Source organism: Ziziphus jujuba, chromosome 5 (genome assembly GCF_031755915.1).
Source record: "Ziziphus jujuba cultivar Dongzao chromosome 5, ASM3175591v1".
Classification (NCBI taxonomy): Eukaryota; Viridiplantae; Streptophyta; class Magnoliopsida; order Rosales; family Rhamnaceae; genus Ziziphus; species Ziziphus jujuba.
Genome location: NC_083383.1, coordinates 10,167,379 through 10,189,687, shown reverse-complemented (window position 1 = coordinate 10,189,687; position 22,309 = coordinate 10,167,379). Strand labels below are relative to the sequence as shown.

General features: G+C 32.6%; 2 protein-coding genes across 3 annotated transcripts; both read left to right on the top strand.

Moving 5' to 3' along the window:
• The first annotated feature begins 411 nt into the window (after nucleotides 1-411).
• LOC107420777 (COP9 signalosome complex subunit 5a) lies at nucleotides 412-4,970 on the top strand. The gene is made up of 6 exons (XM_016029823.4): nucleotides 412-948; nucleotides 1,590-1,871; nucleotides 1,965-2,112; nucleotides 2,221-2,303; nucleotides 4,531-4,608; nucleotides 4,714-4,970. Exons 1-6 carry the CDS (start codon nucleotides 535-537, stop codon nucleotides 4,801-4,803), a joined length of 1,095 nt encoding a protein of 364 aa, XP_015885309.2. The 5' UTR covers nucleotides 412-534; the 3' UTR covers nucleotides 4,804-4,970.
• A 9,970-nt stretch (nucleotides 4,971-14,940) lies between these two features.
• On the top strand, nucleotides 14,941-22,125 carry LOC107420789 (plasma membrane ATPase 4). Of its 2 annotated transcripts, XM_016029838.4 has the most exons (16): nucleotides 14,942-15,331; nucleotides 17,441-17,560; nucleotides 17,653-17,889; nucleotides 17,981-18,742; nucleotides 18,835-18,957; nucleotides 19,045-19,149; nucleotides 19,230-19,374; nucleotides 19,486-19,650; nucleotides 19,785-20,023; nucleotides 20,130-20,162; nucleotides 20,266-20,347; nucleotides 20,441-20,601; nucleotides 20,699-20,872; nucleotides 21,086-21,268; nucleotides 21,408-21,589; nucleotides 21,742-22,125. In XM_016029838.4, exons 1-16 carry the CDS (start codon nucleotides 15,275-15,277, stop codon nucleotides 21,836-21,838), a joined length of 2,865 nt encoding a protein of 954 aa, XP_015885324.2. In that variant the 5' UTR covers nucleotides 14,942-15,274; the 3' UTR covers nucleotides 21,839-22,125. The 2 variants fall into 2 exon arrangements, with proteins under 2 accessions (XP_048331084.1, XP_015885324.2); XM_048475127.2 differs by lacking the exon at nucleotides 20,130-20,162 and having other exon boundaries at nucleotides 14,941-15,331.
• Nucleotides 22,126-22,309: the final 184 nt, after the last annotated feature.

Here is a 22,309-nt window from a genome sequence, read left to right as displayed (position 1 = left end):
AAATATAATAGTCAATTTTCATTTTTTTATTTTTTTTTTACTTTCATTCATCTTTCAGCGGTACTATATGCACCAACTAGGTTTCTCGTCGGAAGCCCCCTAGCATTATTTTTCATCTTTTAATTAACTGAAAATGCATTGATCATTTTTTATACTCTTATAAAGTTATTATGTATGATTTTTTTTTAAAAATCTAGTATTTATTTATTTCTACATAAATAATTGATCAATATGCTTATTATGTATAATTGGAATGGATATATGTAAAAAGGACTTCAATTTTTTCCAAATATTGTAGTCTTATATTAGGAAAATGAATACTCTAATAATATTATAATTTTAAATTTCAAAATTTTGTGAAAATTTTATGAAAAACCCCTTCGACTCGTATAACCCCATAAAAGGCTAAAAGCCCAACACCGCTGATTGCTTAGCTTTACTTCTCTTTTTCCTTGTTCCACCAGACTCCCAATTATATCAGAGAGTGGTTGTGTTGGTGCTCTTCTTTGCGAGTGAGACAAAGACACAAACACAATGGAGTCGTTTCCTTCATCAGCGCAAATAGCCCAGCAAACATGGGAGCTAGAGAACAACATCATGCCCGACTCGCCGTCGACGGCGACCACAAGGACGGACGCATCCTCCGACGCCATATTCTACTACGACGACGCTGCTCAGGCCAAGTCCCAGCAGGAGAAGCCTTGGGCCAATGATCCCCACTATTTCAAGCGCGTCAAAATCTCTGCCCTCGCTCTCCTCAAGATGGTCGTCCACGCCCGCTCCGGCGGCACCATTGAGGTCATGGGTCTCATGCAGGGCAAGACCGACGGCGATGCTATCATCGTCATGGATGCTTTCGCTTTGCCCGTTGAAGGGACTGAGACTAGGGTTAATGCCCAGGCTGATGCCTATGAGTATATGGTCGACTATTCTCAGATCAATAAGCAGGTTTTTCTTTTCTCGGATTCTTTATATATATATATATATATATAGATATATTTTTGCTTTTTTGTTTTTTAGGGAAAAAGGAAATTTCAATATCTGTTTTTTTGAATATATTCAATAACTGTAAGAGACAGTAATTGCAAACTTTGGGTTATTGCTTTGTGGAATTGCTGCATTTGCTGAAAATCTATTTTAACATTCTGAAAAACCCTAGTGTGACGTCATTCTCAGTTTATGTTTACTATGGCATTGAGGTTGTGATCTTTTAAATTTTAATTTTAGTTTATTCAAATCCTAATTCAAGCACCTTGTATTACTTAAATGATGGGATATGGTGTCTTTTGTGATGAAGATAGGATTATAGCGCTTTTTTTTCTTTTTTCTTTTTTCTGGTAGATAGGATTATAGTGCCTTAGATAGGATTATAGCGCTTTTTTTTTTTTTTTTTGGTAAATAGGATTATAGTGCCTTAGTTTAGAGAGTGAAAGTATTATGAATTACTAATGTTAGAAATTTTCGTGAGTTTTCTGACGCTGATGATTTGTGTTTCATAGTATTTTATGCTGCTTAAATTTTTATTTGCCATTTGTCTATTTAAATCGTCATTGAATTAATTCTGAACAATGAAGCATGTTGTGGTGTAGGCTGGGCGGTTGGAGAATGTGGTTGGGTGGTACCATTCTCATCCTGGTTATGGATGCTGGCTATCAGGTATTGATGTTTCAACACAAATGTTGAACCAGCAATATCAGGAGCCATTTTTAGCGGTTGTTATAGATCCAACAAGAACCGTTTCTGCTGGAAAAGTTGAGATTGGGGCATTCAGAACATATCCAGAAGGATATAAACCTACAGATGATCCTGTCTCTGAGTATCAGACCATCCCTCTGAATAAGATTGAAGACTTTGGTGTGCATTGTAAACAGGTTATCATTTTATATCCATGCTTCTTTAATATGCTTGTGGACTTGTGATTCATGGTTGTCTAACACTTCATATCTCCTTTTCTTTTTTGTCAGTATTATGCATTGGATATAACCTATTTCAAGTCTTCTCTGGACAGCCACCTATTGGATCTGCTTTGGAACAAGTATTGGGTAAATACCCTTTCATCCTCACCTCTATTGGGTAATGGGGATTATGTTGCTGGACAAATCTCAGATCTAGGTACTTTCCAAGTTGTTGGTGGTCAGATCTTTCAAAATTTGTTCTCATTTGTGATGTATAATGATTTAAAAGCACATATTAAGTAGGTATATCTTTTGCATCGTGCAGCTGAAAAGTTGGAGCAAGCAGAGAATCAATTGGCTCATTCCCGCCTTGGGCCACTACTAGCCCCCCCTCAAAGAAAGAAAGAGGTATGTGCTTTCTTTTCTTTTTTTCTTTTTTTCTTTTTCTTTTTTTTTTTTTTTTTTTGGTACTTTTGTACACAAGAAGAGTATGCTATATCTGATGCAGATACTTTGATCCTTGTATGGTGTATTGGCGTGTTTCTTATAAATTGGTTCAGAATCACAAACTATTTTAGTTATTTTTTGATTTCTTGCCTAGATAGAACTGCAGTTTCTTTAGTCAAGAAGGAAGCCACGAGCTATTATTCAATATATGTATATCTTTGTGTGTATCTGTTATAGTTAATGGTTATGCATGCTGTGTTCATGGAGAAGTTCACAGCTATTTTTCAGTACTAAAATTAGAGAAATTTCTATGATGTGCTTGCTCTGCTGCCTTTCTTCACTGGTTATTGATCTAAAATTTTATTATGGGGTCATGATATAAGGTTTGTCCCACTTAAACATGGTTCTTGGTGTGCGGATACAGATAGAGTTGTAACTTCAAATAAAGACACTTTCATTATCACTTCCATGGAAAGGATATTTTATGTGGTCATCATACATAAATTTTCAATAAATTTGCAGCATCTTCTTTTAGAAATGACAATATGCATATTTTCTTTGCTAATCCAGCGTAGTATATGATTTGTTAAGAACTTGACATTAAGTCAAGCAGTCATAAATTCTCAAATTTATTATGTCTAATAACCAGTGGAACGTTGGTGGCCCTCTTTCAAACAACATGACACTGAATGAGGATGTCAGAATGATATATCTATGAATTTTGTTAAGAGCATAGCATGTAATCATTCTAGAATGGGTTGAGCAAAAGATTTCATTGCCCAGCTAATCAAACACATATGATGAAACCTGAGTATCCTCCTACTTTTCATAGAAGTTCCCTAAACTTATAAATGTATTGGAAAATATTTGCACTTCTTCATATTACTGGTCTTTATGACGCGGAGAATGAATATGGTAATACTCCTACTTTTCAAAGAAGTTCCCTAAACTTATAAATGTATTGGAAAATATTTGCACTTCTTCATATTACTGATCTTTATGACGTGGAGAATGAATATGGTAATAGTTTTAGATAGGTTGCGACATCATTAGGAGATATGCTATTGAATTGCATTGACATAAGATATATTAGTCTGAAAGTTTAGTAATAACTGCTTGAGACATGTTAACCCCACGCATTGTCTTCATTTGCTTTGATAATGTCAGTCTACTTCACTAAATTTAGGATCTGCTACAGGCAGATTTATTGAGTATTTCAGTTTGCATTTTCATGGTTCATGCTGTATCGGTGGATGGAGATTGAATCTTTGTTTTGCTGGGTTGCTTACTTTTTCCTTACTTTTTACTTTGTATTTATTTTTAGTTTTCCATGGACTCTGTTGATTAAATAGGTTAAATCATTAGCATATACTTTATTGACACACACATGGAAAATTCCTTAGATATAGTGTGTCTAATAGTTTATTTATGTTGACTTGCCATCCTTTCCTAATTTAGATACATATGAATCATCATTCTGTTGATTGAATAGGATACATCATTAGCATATATTTTACGCACAAAAAAAGAATTCTTTACATGTAGGGTATCTAATTGTTTATATATATGTTGGCTTCATAACTAGCTAAGAGCTTTTTCTTTTTTTTAAGTACATTCATCCACCAACACCTGATCCTCTAGTTTGCGTGGTAACATGTACATAAACTTACAAGTAGTGTGGTATACAACGAAGGGATGAATAGATTGGAAATCTGCTTATTAAACTTGTAATTTAGCCAATTACGTGTTATGGTGTAGCTGTGTAGGTATATTTGGGCACTGGCCTTCTAGTTCGTTTAGATGGAATACGCCCTTCTTTTTCCTATTTGAAATTTAGCATACTGTATAACTTTCAGTACTCCATGAATTATTCTATTGGAAAAACTTTTATATTCTGAATTCTGATTGAGAGGGAAAATTTGAGAAGGCTTTCCCTGTCCGCCGGTCCCATTATCTCACTGGCTTATGTCTCTGAGACTCTGATTGTGCTTGACTCCAAAAAAAGTTAGCATTGTGCTTAAATTTTCCTTTTCCCCGTTTCAGAACTATACGAGAACGAAGAAAGTTAATAGTAGTATATATCCTGCTACGTGTGTTTAGTTTGGCTATCAGTTTAGTCACAAATCAACTCTCTATCTCTCTCTACTTGGACTCTTCTAACATAACTCTATATGTTCATGAAATGCAGGAAGAGTCACCCCTTGCTAAAATTACTCGTGACAGTGCAAAGATAACTGTGGAGCAGGTGCATGGTCTAATGTCACAGGTAATTATTAGCCAAGTCTAATACGTTTTTGGGTCTCTGTGTTTGTCTAGTAAAAAATTATTGGGGCATGATGATTTATGTATGCATATTATTGTTCATTCTCAGGTCATTAAGGACATCCTCTTCAACTCTGTCCGTCAAGCCAACGGATCTCGAACAGAGCCATCCGGCCCCGAACCAATGATCGAAAGTTGATTTTAATTTTTACCACTTTACCTTCTGGCGGTTTTGCTGTTGCTGTTATATGGGCTAAATCTAGGGCCGGCCCAACTTCATTTGTGGTCTTAGGGGAGATTTAAAAAAAAAAAAAGAATGATGGGCCTTTTAATTACACATATATATATTTTTTATTTTCTTGATTAGTGAGAATGTTTAAACGGTTTCCAGAACGCCTCTTCCCGGCTTGTACAATTCTTAAGAGGGATGTCGATAATTATGAATTTTTTTTTATTTTTTATTTTTAATGAAGGAATAGATTTTCATATGTAAAAAATTAAATTAAATTAAATTTAAAAAAAAAAAGCAAAGAAACAAACCTTTTTTTGGGCCCAAAAAATAAAAAAAATAAATAAAAACAAAGAGTGCAATATTTGAAGGTTTTTGATCATTTAAAATTTAAAAATAAGTGTTTGCATTGTTTTGAGTGTAGAAAAACTCTTTTAGTTTGTTTAAGAAAGGGCTTTAAAAGATATGACAAAAAATAATAAAAATTAAAAGAAGATAACAAATTTTAGAAGACTATGAAGACGCTTAAAACTTTGAAGTTGTAAACATTTTTGTCTTCATTATTTGAGTAGTCTTTTCACTTTCGTATTCCTTTAGCAAAGTAATACTATTGTTGTTCCACTTGTTTATTATCTTCATTTAAGCCTTGAGTCATGACTCACTTGGTTGAAAATCAAAGAGGGTAGTGACTAGTGAATAACTTAATTCCACAGGAGCTAGTTTTTTCCATAACTCGGAGGAAACATAGCGAAGATAGGCTTCTTGTAGATTTTGTTTATTTATTTATTTTATTTTTTTAATGTTAGGCTTCTAGTAGCTGGTAAATCAATTTGTCTTGAACACGTTTAGAAAATTTGAGGTAGGTTTTCTCAAGCTTTTTCCTCTACAACTTTCTTTCTTTCTATCACAATGACCTCTTGGGGTTTTTGTTTTCTTCTTTAGTGGGTATACTAAGACCAAACAAACCCAGATACCATTCGAGTCTGATGATGTTGAAAATCAGTAAATCAAATCAACAGTAATCATTGCAAGACTTGAAACAATAATTCCTGACATAAAGAATCATTAGGAGGCAGAAAGGAATATGATTTTGTGGATTCCTTCAACCACAGCATTTTTTTATTTTATTTTTTTTTTGTGGGAAAAAATTCAAACATGGAATTTTGCTTCGAAAGAATCTGCACGTCCGAAAGGATGGAATTAAAAGCATGTATATGATATATGAATTTGAAGGATGGTTGGGTTGGATGAATCATATAAAAAGGTAAAGTGCATCAATAAGAGTGGGAAGAATTAAATGAATGTAACATTTTGAAGTCTTTTTCAGTATGATATACAAACAGACACACACACACACACATATATATATATATATATATATGTATATATATTAGAAAAATGGGACCGTTTGTGCACCAGTGGTATTCACATGCAAAGAAGCAAAAACCTCGTGGGTCTTTTTCTTTTATAGGTATTTTACAGATTATAATCATGTAGATGCCGCAAAGGTGAAAGAGCTCTTAGAGGCCTTAGCCATCCCTTTCATCCATCACCACCCCCACTAAAGAAAATCTCCCGAAAAGTGTATATATATATATATATTATGATAAAATTATTTTAAAAAATATGAAAAAAAAAAAAAAAAAAAGCCAAAACAAATCTGAAATCTTCCACTTTTTTATATCTTTAGTGGGTTTTCTGTGGACTGTCTAAAAAATCATGTCTTTCCTGACTTTCCCAACTTCTCTTTCTTTCTCTCATCATTTTGCGAGATTAGATTCTTAGAAGATAACAAAAAGGGATGTTATCACAGGCAAAGGTCCTCTACGTAGGGCTTGACCTCTTGCACAATATGTAACTTTAAGCTGCTTGTGACAACTTCACATGGCATTAACCCTCCTCCACTATTCTCTCTCTCTCTCTCTCTCTCTCTCTCTCTCTCTTCCCGTGCAATTCATTTTTGTTCTTTATTTGGCTTCTTATGTGTTTTGTAGCATAATACTTGGAAACATACGAGAATAACTACTTGAAAAGCCAAGACTATTTCCATATACCAAGATGCTTTATCTATATCAGCTTCATATAACTTAGATGGTCTAAACATGACAACTTTTTTTTTTTATTAGTATTTGAATCGTTTTGAAAACTTAAATTTAAAAATGAATTAATCTTTTTATATGGATTTGATAAAATTGAAAATTTTATTTGTACAAAATGGAAAACTATATAATAATTAATATATTTTTAAATATCAAATTTTACAATGAGTCAAAAATTGATAAAAAAAATAATAATAAAAAATCGCAATGCTAGCTATTTGTATGTAATCTAACTTGATACATACATCGTAGTACCATTTGATATATATTATTTTCTTGGTAATTACATTGGATGTATATTATATTATGCAAATATCGTAAAGAATCTAATGACCACTTGCCGTGCTATTAGACAGATTACGGACATCTTATTCATCAATATCAGGAGCTGTGACCCATTATTCTAACCAATTTAAAAGCTTTTATGTATTTTTTTTTTCTGTGATTAATTTGCTTATTGACTTCATTATCTTCCCGTGATATATACTAGCAGTTCTATCTCCATGACCCTCTTTTATCTCCCAATTTAATGTCTTGCTTTCAGTCTATTCACGCTTCGAGTTTTCGAGAAATTACTTTTAGCTTTTCTTCTCTGCTTCTGGAAATCAAAACACCCTTTTTCTAATTGACTTTTTAGGCTATTAAACTAAGCAATTCGAGTATTGAAGCATTGACAATAATTTTACTCTATTGGGTTCCGTTTTCCATTGATTTATTACACTTTTAAATATTATAATAATATAACATATTATACATAAAAGAGTCTAATTTTGATATCAAGTGCATAAACAAGAAAAGTTACTAACAATATAAAACACTATTATCCAAACCCAGGTCCTAAATGGCAACTAAATTCAATAACTACCACTTATACTATGTTTTTACTATATAGACAGAACTTACAACATGTGAAATGGGAATTTAAAAAAATAATAAATAAATAAAAATGTACGAAAGCTGTTCAAACTGATCCGGGTCCTATTACAAGGTCAAAATTCAAGATATGCGGACCCAAATTGATTTTGCCTACTCTTCTCATGCTCCAATGAAAGGTCACAAAGTGTGTTTTAATTCTATGCATAATTTTCTATTCCTACCACCACCACAAAAAAATAACAAAAACAAAAACAGAAAAGCGAAAAACATTTATATAATAATAACAAAAATGAAAAATAGGGTCAATAAGATTTGCTTTTCAACAAGCCCATTCAATTTCTATGCACATATTTTCTCCTTTCAATTCAAAAAATAAAAATAAAAATAAATGAAAAGAGAAAAATATAAAAACAAAAAACTATATGTGATTATTACACAAATAACCAGTGGAACAAACTATTTATAATCAAACATTAAATAATTATTCATAAATTGTACAAATTTAAAAATTATTCACATATAGTTAATCAACGCTACGGATAATATTCTTTACATATAATTTTTCATGGAAGAGTAATTATCCGGCCCGGCTATATGTTGAAGAAGGACTTTACATCCTTCAGAAATGATAGATTGGAGATATTGTTCAAAGGGAATAAGCAAAATAAAATAAATAAATAAATAATGGTGAATCCACTTTCTTTAGTGGGTTGTCTACTCCACGATCAACTCTTGTAGGTTTTAAAACAAGTGGAATTGGCTCTTTCACTATTCCAACAAATGCCTAACCAAACACCATTGTTGGTGAAGGGATTTGAGGGAATTCTTAGGTTCACTTTTGGGTCTCACAAAACCCAATTGAAGACCCATGAAGTTTTAAGTACTCAAAGACAACAAACTACCCTATTCATTAAGAATCTTCTTCTTCCTTATGATGTAAAATAAAGCACTGGTACCTATAGATTTGGAGGTACAAGTGTTCATCTTTATCAACAATTATTCCCCCATAGGCATCTTTCTTATCTGCCTCTACTTCTTCCTTTTGTCTACTTTACACTTCTTATGTTAATTTAATTTATTTTATTTTTATTTTCCTTTTTTTAGTGGTTCAACGGGGTTATTTCTTTATAGGCCCCCCTAAATGAAGTAGGTGAGCCAAGTGGAAGCCTAATTATGGACCACTTTTTTTTTTTTTTTTTCCTTGGACATTGTATGTACAATAATAGTTCAACTTGAATAATAATAATAATAATAATAGTAGTAGTGTTTAACAGTACAAGTGTACGAATGTGAATTTATTTGCTTTAAATGTCAAAGAATAATATAATAAATATATTATCATCGATTAATTCGTTTTTCAGTGTATCTGGACAAGTGTGTTTCTGCTAATATTTTTGCATCCCTAAGACAAAACTTTTTTTTTATAAATATTATATTATTCTCAAACAGGTATTAATACCCATATTGTGTCAGTGCCTTTTGTATTGAACTTTAGCCACTAATTGTTAGTACCCAATTGAAATTCCATTTATGGGTATTACATTCTTGTGAGCGATAGAGAAGTTCAAGTACCAACTTCCTGTGGCTATAATTCAATGTCCAATGGATATCATTTGAGTTGGACTTGAAGAAATTTGAAATGTATACAACACCCATTGAAAAATAAAATATTTTTTATTTTAAAAAAAGAAGAAGATTATTTTGAGGCTTCATATGAAGGATCAAAATGCACAATTGGGTCAGTCTATTTGGGTGGTGGAAAGGACGAGGCAAACCAGTCCTTTGCTCCTGTTACAGAATATAACACTAAAAATTTTGTACACCTTAAGAGAATCTCCTTTTATAATCACAGTACTCTCCTCCAAAATTTATTCTGTTTTACTTGAACTCAAACACTTCTTATATTTGGAATTTTGTGGGATTCACAATTTATCCCCTACATTATGCGATGGAATAGAAGGGGGGGAAAAAAATTCAATTTGGATTTTTATAATTAGTGGATAGAAAAAGAAATGAGAGGATTAGATTATATCTATTTTAATGAATTTAACTTTCTACTCAAATTTAATAACCAAAAAAAAAAAAAAAAGTTCAATGAAACTTTTAAATATTTCAAATTATTTTTAGTAATTAGAAGCTAAATAATTGAGATATTTTTATATAAGTTATTTTTGAAAATAACATAAATTGCATTAGTTATTTTCTTTCATTTTCATGAAACAACAATTATTATAAATACTTATTTTTCTTTTCATTCGTTTCGCAATGTTTAATCATTCAAATAATAAATATTTTATTTTTTTTTCCATATTAAACTTATCATATCTTTTCCTTGTCTCTCTTCAATCAAAACATAGTGTTAGTTTCTTTTTCTTTTTTTTTTTCTTTTTTTTCTTTTTTAGATTTTATCCCTTAGGTTATGGACCAGTTGATGAGACATCCTTATTTCTTAGTCAAAAACCTCCACATAGTTGTATAATTTTGACCAAAAAAACCTTTTCAAATGTTTTTATTTAATTACAAAGAAAGAGTTATTTATTTGGTTAATAATTTCCTCCTTTCGGTTGGTCTGTCAGAATCTTACCTTAATTGCAGAATTGATACTATTGAAAAGGTAGGACTACAAAAATCTTTACCTTAATTTTCAGTATAGATGCTATTAGAAAGTTAGGACTACAAAACACTTACGCCAAGGCACTTCTCAGTTTTGGTAAAGAGGTCTATTTAAAAAAAAAAATATATAAGATTTGAGAAAGAAAAAAAAAATAATAATAATAATCTTGTCCAATAATTAAAAATCTAAAGTCAACACATTGGAAAAAAAAATTGTTATTTATTTTAAGGAGATAAAGAAATATTTTGCATTTAAAATTTTGATGGAGATATAATTCCTAATAAAATTCAATTAGAATTAGATTGGGAAATAATTAAAATTTGGTATGGTGATAGTCTCTAAATTGCCAACACCTCCGGGTTATAAGCCGAACATGTCGAGGAGGCAATCGAAGGATAGGCTGAAGATATTGAGGGGCAAAATCGAAGGGCTAAAAAGGATGAGATGGACCCACACACGTGTGATTGGCAAGAAGAGTCAGATGCTCCGACTTTTTTAGAGCGAAGACCGGCATTCGTTTTCTGTGGATGTGGGTCCCGCCACTTTCTGAGGTCAATTAGGCCTTGAAATCTCTTCCCACCTCCACCTCCACCTCCACCTCCGCATCCATCTCCACCACCCAGCATTTTTAACTTGAAAATCCAAACACGGCAATTATCCATTTGGTCCACCCCCTCTCTCTTCCTCTCTTTTCTTATTATTATACAGCTTTTTTTTTTTTCTTTTTTTTTTTCCAATTTTTGGATTTCTAATTATATTTCGAAAATAATATTGTACATAAATTATTAATAATATACAATACATCTATAAAATAAAATAAAAAAATCATTGTATAGTTTGATGTTTGAATTGTTTGGATCATTGTCTCTTTCAAACAGTTCAAAGGCGAAATTGCTATTTTTTTTAAACAATCGTCTCAGAAGTTGAATTTCATATCCCTAATGGTGGAAAAGTAGAAAACAACAAGCTACTTGATAATTCAACCCTTTGTCGTCCATCAAAAATTAATATAATATTTTAATCCTATTGCATTTGCCACGAGGCCTATTCATTATTTTTCTTGTTTTAAACATTTTGTTTTCTTGAAAAGAAAAAAAAAAAGCTTTCGTGTTCCGGACATCCTAATAGTAAAAAGTCTTTGATCCACCCTCAATATATTTTTCTAAAAAAATATATATTGGTTACCTTGAACCATATAGGAACAATTAGAAGATCACGGTCTGCTATTGAAAGTATCCCAAAAAGACAAAGTAGGACATTTTTTGGTGCCAAATTACCAATTTTTAATGTCAAATTGGTTCATAATTTATAAATTACGCATAATTTTATATATACATTTTTACAATTATTTTATTATTATGCAAATGATATTTTAATTTAACAATGGTCAAAATAAAACCATTTAAATTTCACGAGACAACATTCCTCAATGGAGATATTAATAAATTGCGACATAATAATCGATTAAACACCAACTTAGAATAAGATTTAATTTGTCATGTTATGTTAGTAGTATATCAAATTCGACATTAACACCACAATTGAATATTAAAGATTATTATTTAATATACGCAACAATAAATATATATTCAAAAAAGTCCTGAAACAACAAATTTTATATTAGTTATACATTTAATTTAAAAAACAAACTTAGGATAGTAAAAGTAAAACTATCAAATTAAAAAGCTGGACTTTAATCAATGCCTTTTTAATTCGTCCCCAATAACAAACTTTTTGTACCGATACAAAAGGACTGCTATAGCGAGAATTATTATACTTTAGTCAAACTTTTTTGCTTAAAAAATTTATATTTTTATTAAAAATAATACTATAATCACTTATTAAAAAAACATATGATATTGTTTAATTAATTTATATTTAATAATGTTTATTTTTTAAAAAGTTTATTTATCTATTTATAAATTATATAATCAATCAAATAATAATAAATATATTTTTAAAAATATATATTAATAGACTTTTTGGTAGTCGATTAAACTAATCTTTTATCAAATGTTGTGGGGACACAAAAAGCAAACACCCTCCTCCCTCCGTTAAGGACTTGGAGAGAGTACGGAAGAATCGTAACCTCGAGCCACCAGATTCTGACACGTAATCTTTTTAAAGACTAAAATAAGAAAGTTGTGATAAAGAAAGATTGCGATGCTCACCACCCCCCGTGAGCACGTTATGGCGCGTGCTTGTCAGTCTCCGGAATCTATTCCCCCTCTACTAAATTAAACATAGTAGCGGATTCAATTTTTGTTTTCACCATCATCCAATCACCGGACTACACGTCGGATATTACAGGTCAAATGCACTCTGCAATTGCAATTGCGTTTCGATTTTTATGGTTTTTTTTGGACGATCTGTATTTTTTATGTTTTTAATTGTTCAAAAAACGGGAAAAAAGTGATTTTATCGGTTTCTTCTTTTTTATTTTTTATGGTTCAACAATTATTGGTTTGTTTTCGTTTTCCTTTTTTTATTTTTAAAGACATTCTTCTTTTAGAATAGTATAATTCAGTTTTAAATTAAAATTAAATAGTAAAATAATTAAATATGATTTTGTCTCGTGGATGCTTAACTTAATAATTAGAACCATTATAAGGTGAGCTTTATTCTTGATACAAAACACGACGCGTCGTCTTTTAGATAATATAATTAATGAATTAAAATTTAAAACCCTAAACAAAGTATTATTTTATTTTATTTTTTTGAAATGAAAGAACCCAAAAAAAAAAAAAAACAAAACTAAAAAGTTTAGTGAAAATGAATAGGATAAAGTAAAGTACAATTTTGAAAAAGTACAGTTCCAAGACTCTGTGGTTACTTCCCAAGCTTTTCTAACCAAAACTAATAAAAGTATTATTCCACGAGCAGTTAAGTCAAAATTCCACCAAAAATAGACATATTAAATAACAATGTTTTCAGACAAATAAAATTGATTTAATTGGTATATTCATTTACATTATAAAAAATTGTAAGTTTAAATTATTAACGTAAAATTATTATAAATGATAAAAAAAAATATTTGAAAAGGTTAAAGAAAAAAGTGAAATAAAAAAAAAAATGATAACCCACTTAAAATACATGAAATATGCCATGAAAATAACCATGTAAGCCTGATCATGTTCTGTGAATGAGAAATTTAATAGAAATAGTTAATTGAATAGAATGGAAATACCAAACGCAACCAACACAAGGAGCGCTGATTGGCTGGTACGGCTACTCCTTTCATGACGATGGAAGTCTGGCTCTGGTTGACGTGGGATTGCCAAATTATGTAGGCCCTACTTGATAAGATTTTGGAAACCCTTTGGTTTTTGGTTCATATTTTTCCACATTCAATTTATGCTAAAATCACGTCCTCAATTTATTCACCCCAAAAAAAAAAAAATATATATATATATATATATATCGCGTCCTCAATTAAAGCTCAAAATGTTAACCAAACATCGGAGTAATTGCTAGTTTGACTCATAATTACGTTGTTTTGGTTCATTTAGTTCTGTGACCAACCTTCACAACATTCACTATATTAGGTTTGTCTCCCTTTTTAGTATGGTTCAAAAAGGGTAAAAAAATAAAAATAAAAAAAGCGTCCTTTTTTAAAAAAAAAAAAAATTCAGTGAAGAGTTTTTTTTTTTTTCTTTTGTTATTTTTATATACCAATGAGATATAAATATATAGGCCTACAGAATAGTTTCTCATAATTTTTTTTTCAATTTGAATTTTTTTTAATTTCCTAAATACATATAACAAAACTTCGGTTTTCTTACTTTTTTAATTCTACTTTAGGATTTTGCCTAATTACCTAAAACATTGCTGTATAGAAAGCATTATATTAGCATGCAAAAATGACATGATTCTAACCTTTTATTATGTTAGAGCTATATTTACCTTACAAAATTTTCTATTATTGCATTATACAGTTCGAGTAATACTAAGAAAAAGCTAAATTATATAGTTTTCCGAATTTTAGTAAATCAACTATGCCAGAAATATTTCTTCAAAAAAAAAAAAGAAAAAAAAGCCACAAAATATGACCGTAAAAGCAATAAAATAAATTGATTACTCTAAGTTACCCCAATTTATGATTATCAAATTGACTTTTGCACATATATCTATATATATTAAATGAAGTTTTGTCTCTATATACGAGAAAAAATTCAATTTGACAACGAAAGAATAAGAGACCCTTCTAAGTAATTTATTACCCCTTGCATGCATACGCAAAGGCAAATAAGAAAAATCAGAATGTCCCTATCCAATGAACAGAAATTCATAACAAAGAGTTATCTCCTTCGTTGTAATGCACCGGATCACCGCTCCCACCCAAAAAAAAAAAGCCAATCTGACGGCGTCTGTACACGAGTCGAGAGAGCATATTAAAAAGAGCGCGTGGCGGGTAAGAGAGCATATTAAAAACTGCCCAAGTCGACTGCGGGTCCCAACCAAACAGCGTCTAAGAGCTGCAGTCTTTGGTATAAAATAGAGTTTCCTTCCAATGCATTTACACACCCAGTTTTTCTCACGACCCAAACCAAAAAAACACACACACAAAAAAAAAAAAAAGAAAAAGAAAAAAAAGACCAAAACGATTTCTCACTCTCTCTCTCTTTTTTTATTTTATTATTATCTTTTGCGACTTTTCGTCACTATAATCTTTCTATCAAGTGGTTCGGTTTGGCGCTAAGTTTTCTTCGACCATGACTCTCTAGGGCTCCTTAATTTCTTAATCCTCTCTCTATTTTTATTGTTATATAAATCTTATATTTTCAGTAGGCACTCGCACAATTTTGGTTTCCTTCTTCTTCTTCTTCTTCATAGCTGAATTCAGCTCCCAACTATGGGGGGCGACAAAGGCATCAGTCTCGAGGAGATTAAAAACGAGTCCGTCGATCTGGTAAAAACCTTCTCTCTCTCTCTCTCTCTCTCTCTCTCTCTCTGTGTTTTGGACACTCTTTTATCTGTTTCTTGGCTGCTGAGGAAGGTGGACGGTAAAACATTGATGGAAAACAGAATGAAATTTGGATCTAAATTTTTCACGTTTTTCCAATTCCTTTTTTTTCTTTTTTTCCGATTTTTTTTTCTCGTTGTTAATAGAAATTCTGAGAATGATTAGTAAACAGTTCGTTCGAGTTCTTATTTGTTTTATTATTGTAAATTTTTTTTCGATTTGGAAGTCATATATTTTGTGTTTTAGCTTTAATTTTCTTTTTGAGTTTTCTCACTAACCAAACGTGTTCCGTAACGTTTGGTGTGTGTGTGTGTGTGGCCTTTGAAAGCAAAAGAGATCTCTCAATCGCCGTAATCACTACTACTACACCTTTAGCAGAAAAAAAAAAAAAAAAAAAAAAAAAACGTAAAAGCAATAAAATTGAAAATTTAAATTTGGATTTTTTGCAATGAGAATCGTCGTTTTATTTTACTATTATTATTTTTTTCATTTTTGTTGGATTGAAGTTTCCGAAAATTGTGAAAATACCGGTGTGTGTGTAACTTTTCGTATCTGTCATTTCGCCGATGATCATGATCATGTCAACGCTGGGACAGATAATTACCTTTTTGAGGCCACAGTAAATTGCAATCGAACCGCTTTGAGACATCTGGGCCCACAGAGTGGGTCCATGATTTTGCATTGACGGCCAAGATGCCATATTTTTTCTTTTCGCTTAAAATTTAAGCATTGGTATTGAAAATTTTAATTTTAATTTTTTTAAAAAAATTTGTATCATCCCTTTTCAACATTTTCGTAATTAAAACTTTTTTATTTTTATTATTATTATTATCTTTTGCGTGGAGTATATGAATAAAATACGCACTAAATCACATGGAATCAGCGGCTTGACAACGCACGCTTCTTTATAGAACGTGGCTGACAAGCGAATAATTAAAGACAAAAGGATTTTTTTATTTTTTTATTTATTTAATTTTTTTACTTCCCTTGATATCACGCCCCTTTTAAAGGGGTGAGTGAAACGTTTTTATTTTTTTATTTTTTCACCTATTCGTTTTTTTTATTTTTATTTTTTTGGAGAATTTTTTTTTATTTTTTTAAATATATAAAAAAAACTATTTCATTAAATTGACCTTCGTAAAATGTAAGCCATATTTCCATTTAAGACCTGATTTGGTGGTTTATTCATTTTCCTATTTTTTATTTGACAAATTTGCAGATTTTATTTTTTAATTTCTTTTCTTTATTTTGGGATTTGTGCGTGTGGAGTACTTTCCGTGGTACTTGATATTAATAATAAAAGATTCTTCAGCAGTTGTAAGTTGATGTTTAATCAACTGCGAAATTCTCTCTACATGTACTTAATATTGAATATTTATTTTTTAAAACAAAAAGTAATAACGTGTATATTACTCTATATATACATAATCTGCGAGTCAAACGCTATTAATTTTAAACATGCTTCTGTACTAATCAAATTAGATTGATTAATTTATTATCTGCACTTTATGTTGGAGACAGATAGAGAGTGACTATATAAAATAACATCACACATAATACATAAAATATGTTGTTAGTTACCAAATATATATATATATATATATACGTTGTCAGTTGTTGTCAAGTTAGATCTAATCTGTTGACGTAAGTATCCCGTGAATCTTCTAATGACTGTCCGGTGAAAATTAGGTAGTTTGCTGTGATATGGGTATGCTTAAATATTTCTATTTACCAGTAAAAATTAATAGATTTGATTTAACGTTGTGGCGGTTGCTAACATTAACAAGATTTCATGATTGAACTAATAATGAGTTAAGAGGCGAAGCATTGACTTGGTTTTGAGCTTTAATCGTACGAAAAACATATGCTTGACTATCATCTAGTGCATTGTAATCTTCCTCTGGAGTGAAGCCTTAGTGGGATCATTTCTTAATTTTAGCAGAAAAGAAGTTATATAATGTCATTTTTAACTAAACGTAATTCCTTGTATTGGTTGCATTAAATACGGAAAAAAGATTTTGATGGTTTACTCCACTGTAACTTCTTTGTTTGCAGGAACGGATTCCTATTGAGGAAGTGTTCGAGCAGTTGAAATGTTCGAGAGAAGGGCTAACAGCGGACGAAGGAGCCAACCGGCTTCAAGTTTTTGGACCAAACAAATTGGAAGAGAAAAAGGTTAATTTCATAGCTTGTTATAAAAATTTGTTCTTCCCCACTTCATTTCATGTTCGAATTACGTTATGAGGACTGTGTGTTTTGCGTAACAGGAAAGCAAAATTCTCAAGTTCCTAGGCTTTATGTGGAACCCTTTGTCCTGGGTCATGGAAGCTGCTGCTTTGATGGCTATTGCCTTGGCAAATGGTGGTGGAAGGCCTCCGGACTGGCAGGACTTCGTTGGAATTATAGTTCTGCTCCTTATCAACTCTACCATCAGTTTTATCGAAGAAAACAATGCTGGTAACGCAGCGGCAGCTCTCATGGCTGGTCTTGCTCCCAAGACCAAGGTGAGAGAACAGTCCCCGACTTTCTTGCTTAGTTTACTTTTGCCGCAACTATGTTGAATGCCTTCTTACGTTTAGCGGCCATATAATACAGGTTCTCAGAGATGGTCGATGGACTGAACAAGATGCTTCAATTTTGGTTCCAGGAGACATAATCAGCATTAAGTTGGGAGATATTATACCTGCCGATGCCCGACTTCTTGAGGGTGATCCTTTAAAAATTGATCAATCTGCTCTAACAGGGGAGTCTCTTCCTGTCACTAAGAATCCCTCAGATGAAGTATTTTCTGGCTCGACATGTAAACAGGGTGAAATTGAAGCAGTTGTGATTGCCACCGGTGTGCACACCTTTTTCGGCAAAGCTGCCCATCTGGTGGACAGTACCAACCAAGTTGGACACTTTCAGAAAGTTCTTACTGCTATTGGAAACTTCTGCATTTGTTCAATTGCTGTTGGGATAGTAATTGAGATTATAGTAATGTACCCAATACAACACCGCCAGTACAGGGATGGGATTGACAATTTGCTGGTTCTCTTGATTGGAGGAATTCCAATTGCCATGCCTACTGTTTTGTCCGTCACCATGGCTATTGGGTCCCATAGGCTTTCTCAACAAGGTGCTATTACCAAGAGAATGACTGCCATTGAGGAAATGGCTGGCATGGACGTCCTTTGCAGTGATAAGACAGGAACCCTGACCCTGAACAAGTTGACTGTAGACAGAAACCTGATTGAAGTGTTTGCCAAAGGTGTGGAGAAAGAACATGTAGTTCTACTAGCAGCTAGGGCTTCTAGGACTGAAAATCAGGATGCAATTGATGCTGCAATTGTAGGAATGCTTGCAGATCCAAAGGAGGTATAATTTATTACTTCATTTTTTTTTTTTTTTTTTGGCTAAATTTTGGTCTGCCCTTATGGATCATTTTCTATGGTTATTGACTTGGGCAGGCACGGGCCGGTGTAAGAGAGATCCATTTCTTACCATTCAACCCTGTGGACAAGAGGACTGCTCTGACCTACATTGATTCGGATGGAAACTGGCATAGAGCTAGCAAAGGGGCCCCTGAACAGGTAACCTAAACTACATAATTTGATTTGTGGAGTAGAAACCTTATCGAATAAAGGTAATTTATTTAATTTTATCGTTCTTTGGAACAGATACTAACCCTCTGCAACTGCAAAGAGGATGTTAAGAAAAAGGTCCATTCGGTGATTGACAAGTTTGCTGAACGTGGACTTCGTTCTTTGGCCGTTGCACGACAGGTTGGAACTCGTAAATCATCATGTACTTGGTGCAGAGTCAACTGATTACCTAACTATTATTACCTTGTTGATGTCTGTAGGTAATACCTGAGAAGTCGAAAGATAGTCCAGGAGCACCATGGCAATTTGTTGGTTTGTTGCCTCTATTTGATCCTCCTAGGCATGACAGTGCTGAAACCATTCGAAGAGCCCTTAATCTTGGTGTTAACGTGAAGATGATTACAGGTTAGTCCCACTAAACCAACATGCCCCTCAATGATATTATACTTTTCTTTGGCCAGGGACTTTTAACTCTTAGATTAAAGTGCAAGATCCATAACTTTTTCTCATTGACAGGGGATCAACTTGCCATTGCCAAGGAAACTGGCCGAAGGCTAGGAATGGGAACAAACATGTACCCATCTTCATCATTACTTGGTCAAGACAAGGATGCATCAATTGCAGCACTCCCTGTAGATGAGTTGATTGAGAAGGCTGATGGATTTGCTGGAGTGTTTCCAGGTGCATTGGAACTTCATCTCCCTAAATATTGCCCACCCATTTTTTTCCTTCCAAATTAAATACAGAATAATGAAAATTCCTGCCCCTTGTTTCTGATGTCTTTGTTGTTCTAACACACCTTTTCAATATGACAGAACACAAATATGAAATTGTGAAGAGGCTTCAGGAGAGGAAGCACATTTGTGGAATGACAGGAGATGGTGTTAATGATGCCCCTGCTTTAAAGAAGGCAGATATTGGAATTGCTGTTGCTGATGCTACTGATGCTGCTCGAAGTGCTTCAGACATTGTCCTTACTGAACCTGGGTTGAGTGTTATTATTAGTGCAGTGCTAACCAGCAGGGCCATCTTCCAAAGAATGAAGAACTATACTGTTAGTTAATTTTAAATTCATTCATTTGAAAGTTAAAAGTTTATATTCTCAGTTTGTAGAATGCCCAAGCTCACTCCATTTTTATTTATTTATTTTTATCTTGCAGATCTATGCTGTTTCTATTACTATTAGGATAGTGGTAAGTGTAGCATAAAGTGGTCTAAAGATGATATTGCTACTGATTATCCTTTCTTATATTTAGGATGCGTCTATCATGTTCTCATCTGTTTAATTTTTTGCAGTTTGGTTTCTTGTTCATTGCTTTAATATGGAAGTTTGACTTTGCGCCATTCATGGTTCTGATAATTGCCATCCTAAATGATGGTGAGACTATATTTACTAAACTTTGCGTTAATATCCACCTTTTGATTTTTTGGCCTTTACATAGTTTGAACACAAATCTGTTCGTGCTTCTAGGAACCATAATGACAATATCAAAGGATCGAGTGAAGCCATCTCCACAGCCAGATAGCTGGAAGCTAAAAGAGATTTTTGCTACTGGTGTTGTGCTTGGTGGTTACTTGGCTCTGATGACAGTAATATTCTTCTGGGCAATGAAAGATACTAACTTCTTCTCAGTATGTCTATTTCTTATGTATTGCTCTAATGTTAAAATTAGCTTTGTTGACCATATCTTACCCTTCAGCATTTATTTATCTACCCTTTCTAATGCAGGACACATTTCATGTAAAACCTTTGAGGGAGAGCCCTGAGGAAATGATGGCAGCCTTGTACCTACAAGTGAGTATTGTGAGCCAGGCCCTTATTTTTGTCACGAGATCTCGTAGCTGGTCCTTCATCGAACGTCCTGGACTTCTTTTAGTCAGTGCCTTCATAATTGCTCAGCTGGTAAGGAACATTTTTTTATTATTTTATTTTATAAATAGAATATAAAAACTAAAATGTTATAAATTGTCGTGATTTAAGTTGTTTAGTATTGCAGAGGTCTTAAGAGGTTATGGTTTTTATTATGAATGCAATGCCTGTTTATTTGTAGAAGGAATAATTACCTTTTAAATTATTAAAGAAGAAAAATGTAGTAACCCATCCTGTAATTAACAGGTAGCAACTCTCATAGCAGTCTATGCAAATTGGGGTTTTGCACGGATTAACGGAGCAGGATGGGGTTGGGCTGGTGTAATCTGGTTATACAGTGTGGTAACATATATCCCTCTTGATATCCTCAAATTTGCAATCCGCTATGCCCAGAGTGGGAAAGCTTGGGATACGCTTTTGGAGAACAAGGTATGCTTTTGTTTACCATTCTTCGTCTGATAATCATCTTTGGAAGGAGAGAAGAAGCATTGCAGTGTCAAGTCAATTGTTTGAACTTTTTACATGGGTCTAAATTTAATTGTGGTTTCTCTGCCATTCCTTGTGACAGACTGCCTTCACTACAAAGAAAGACTATGGAAAAGAAGAGAGGGAAGCACAATGGGCTGCTGCACAGAGGACTCTACATGGTCTTCAACCACCCGAAACATCTAACCTTTTCAATGACAAGAATAGCTACAGGGAGCTTTCTGAGATTGCAGAACAAGCCAAGAGGCGAGCTGAGGTTGCAAGGTAAGCAATTAAATAAGCATTACTCATCTACAATATAAAACAAAACCAACCTTAATATATAGCAAAATTGTTATGCAGTTACTCTCACTAGAGTCATAACTGATAGTCTCTTAGAATCTTTGTTAAGAAAATGTATATGATTATGATTGCAGGCTCCGTGAGCTGCATACGCTGAAAGGTCACGTGGAGTCGGTGGTGAAGCTGAAAGGGCTTGATATTGATACAATTCAACAACATTATACAGTTTAAAAGAGCAAGCTATATTTTCTTTTAAGTGGAGCAAACTAGGCTGATGTCCTACCCCTGAAGGAGAAGAGAAGGGCTTAAAATTATGATGACGATGAAGATCTTCGTAAAAAAACAACAAAAATAAACCGAAAGAAAAAAAAAAAATGTAGCTTTTTTAAATCTAGATTAGGGTTGGTATTACTCTTGTTGGAAATTTTATTTAGTTTTTTATCGTTACCAATTGGTAAAGTTACTGTTCTCTTTAATTAACAAACTATAGTAATTACATATCTTCTCCTTGTGCTGTACTTGTTGTCTTCTTGTGTTTCTTTCCCATGAAGCATTTATTGCCATATTAGGAACATACAGTTCTTATTTCGATTTGATGCTTTTTTTTCTTTTTCTTTTTTTACATTGATATTGGAAATTTGGGGATTTGGATTCCGGATTATTGTTCTTGGACGGTGCTTTGCAATGGTTCAAGATTGTAAT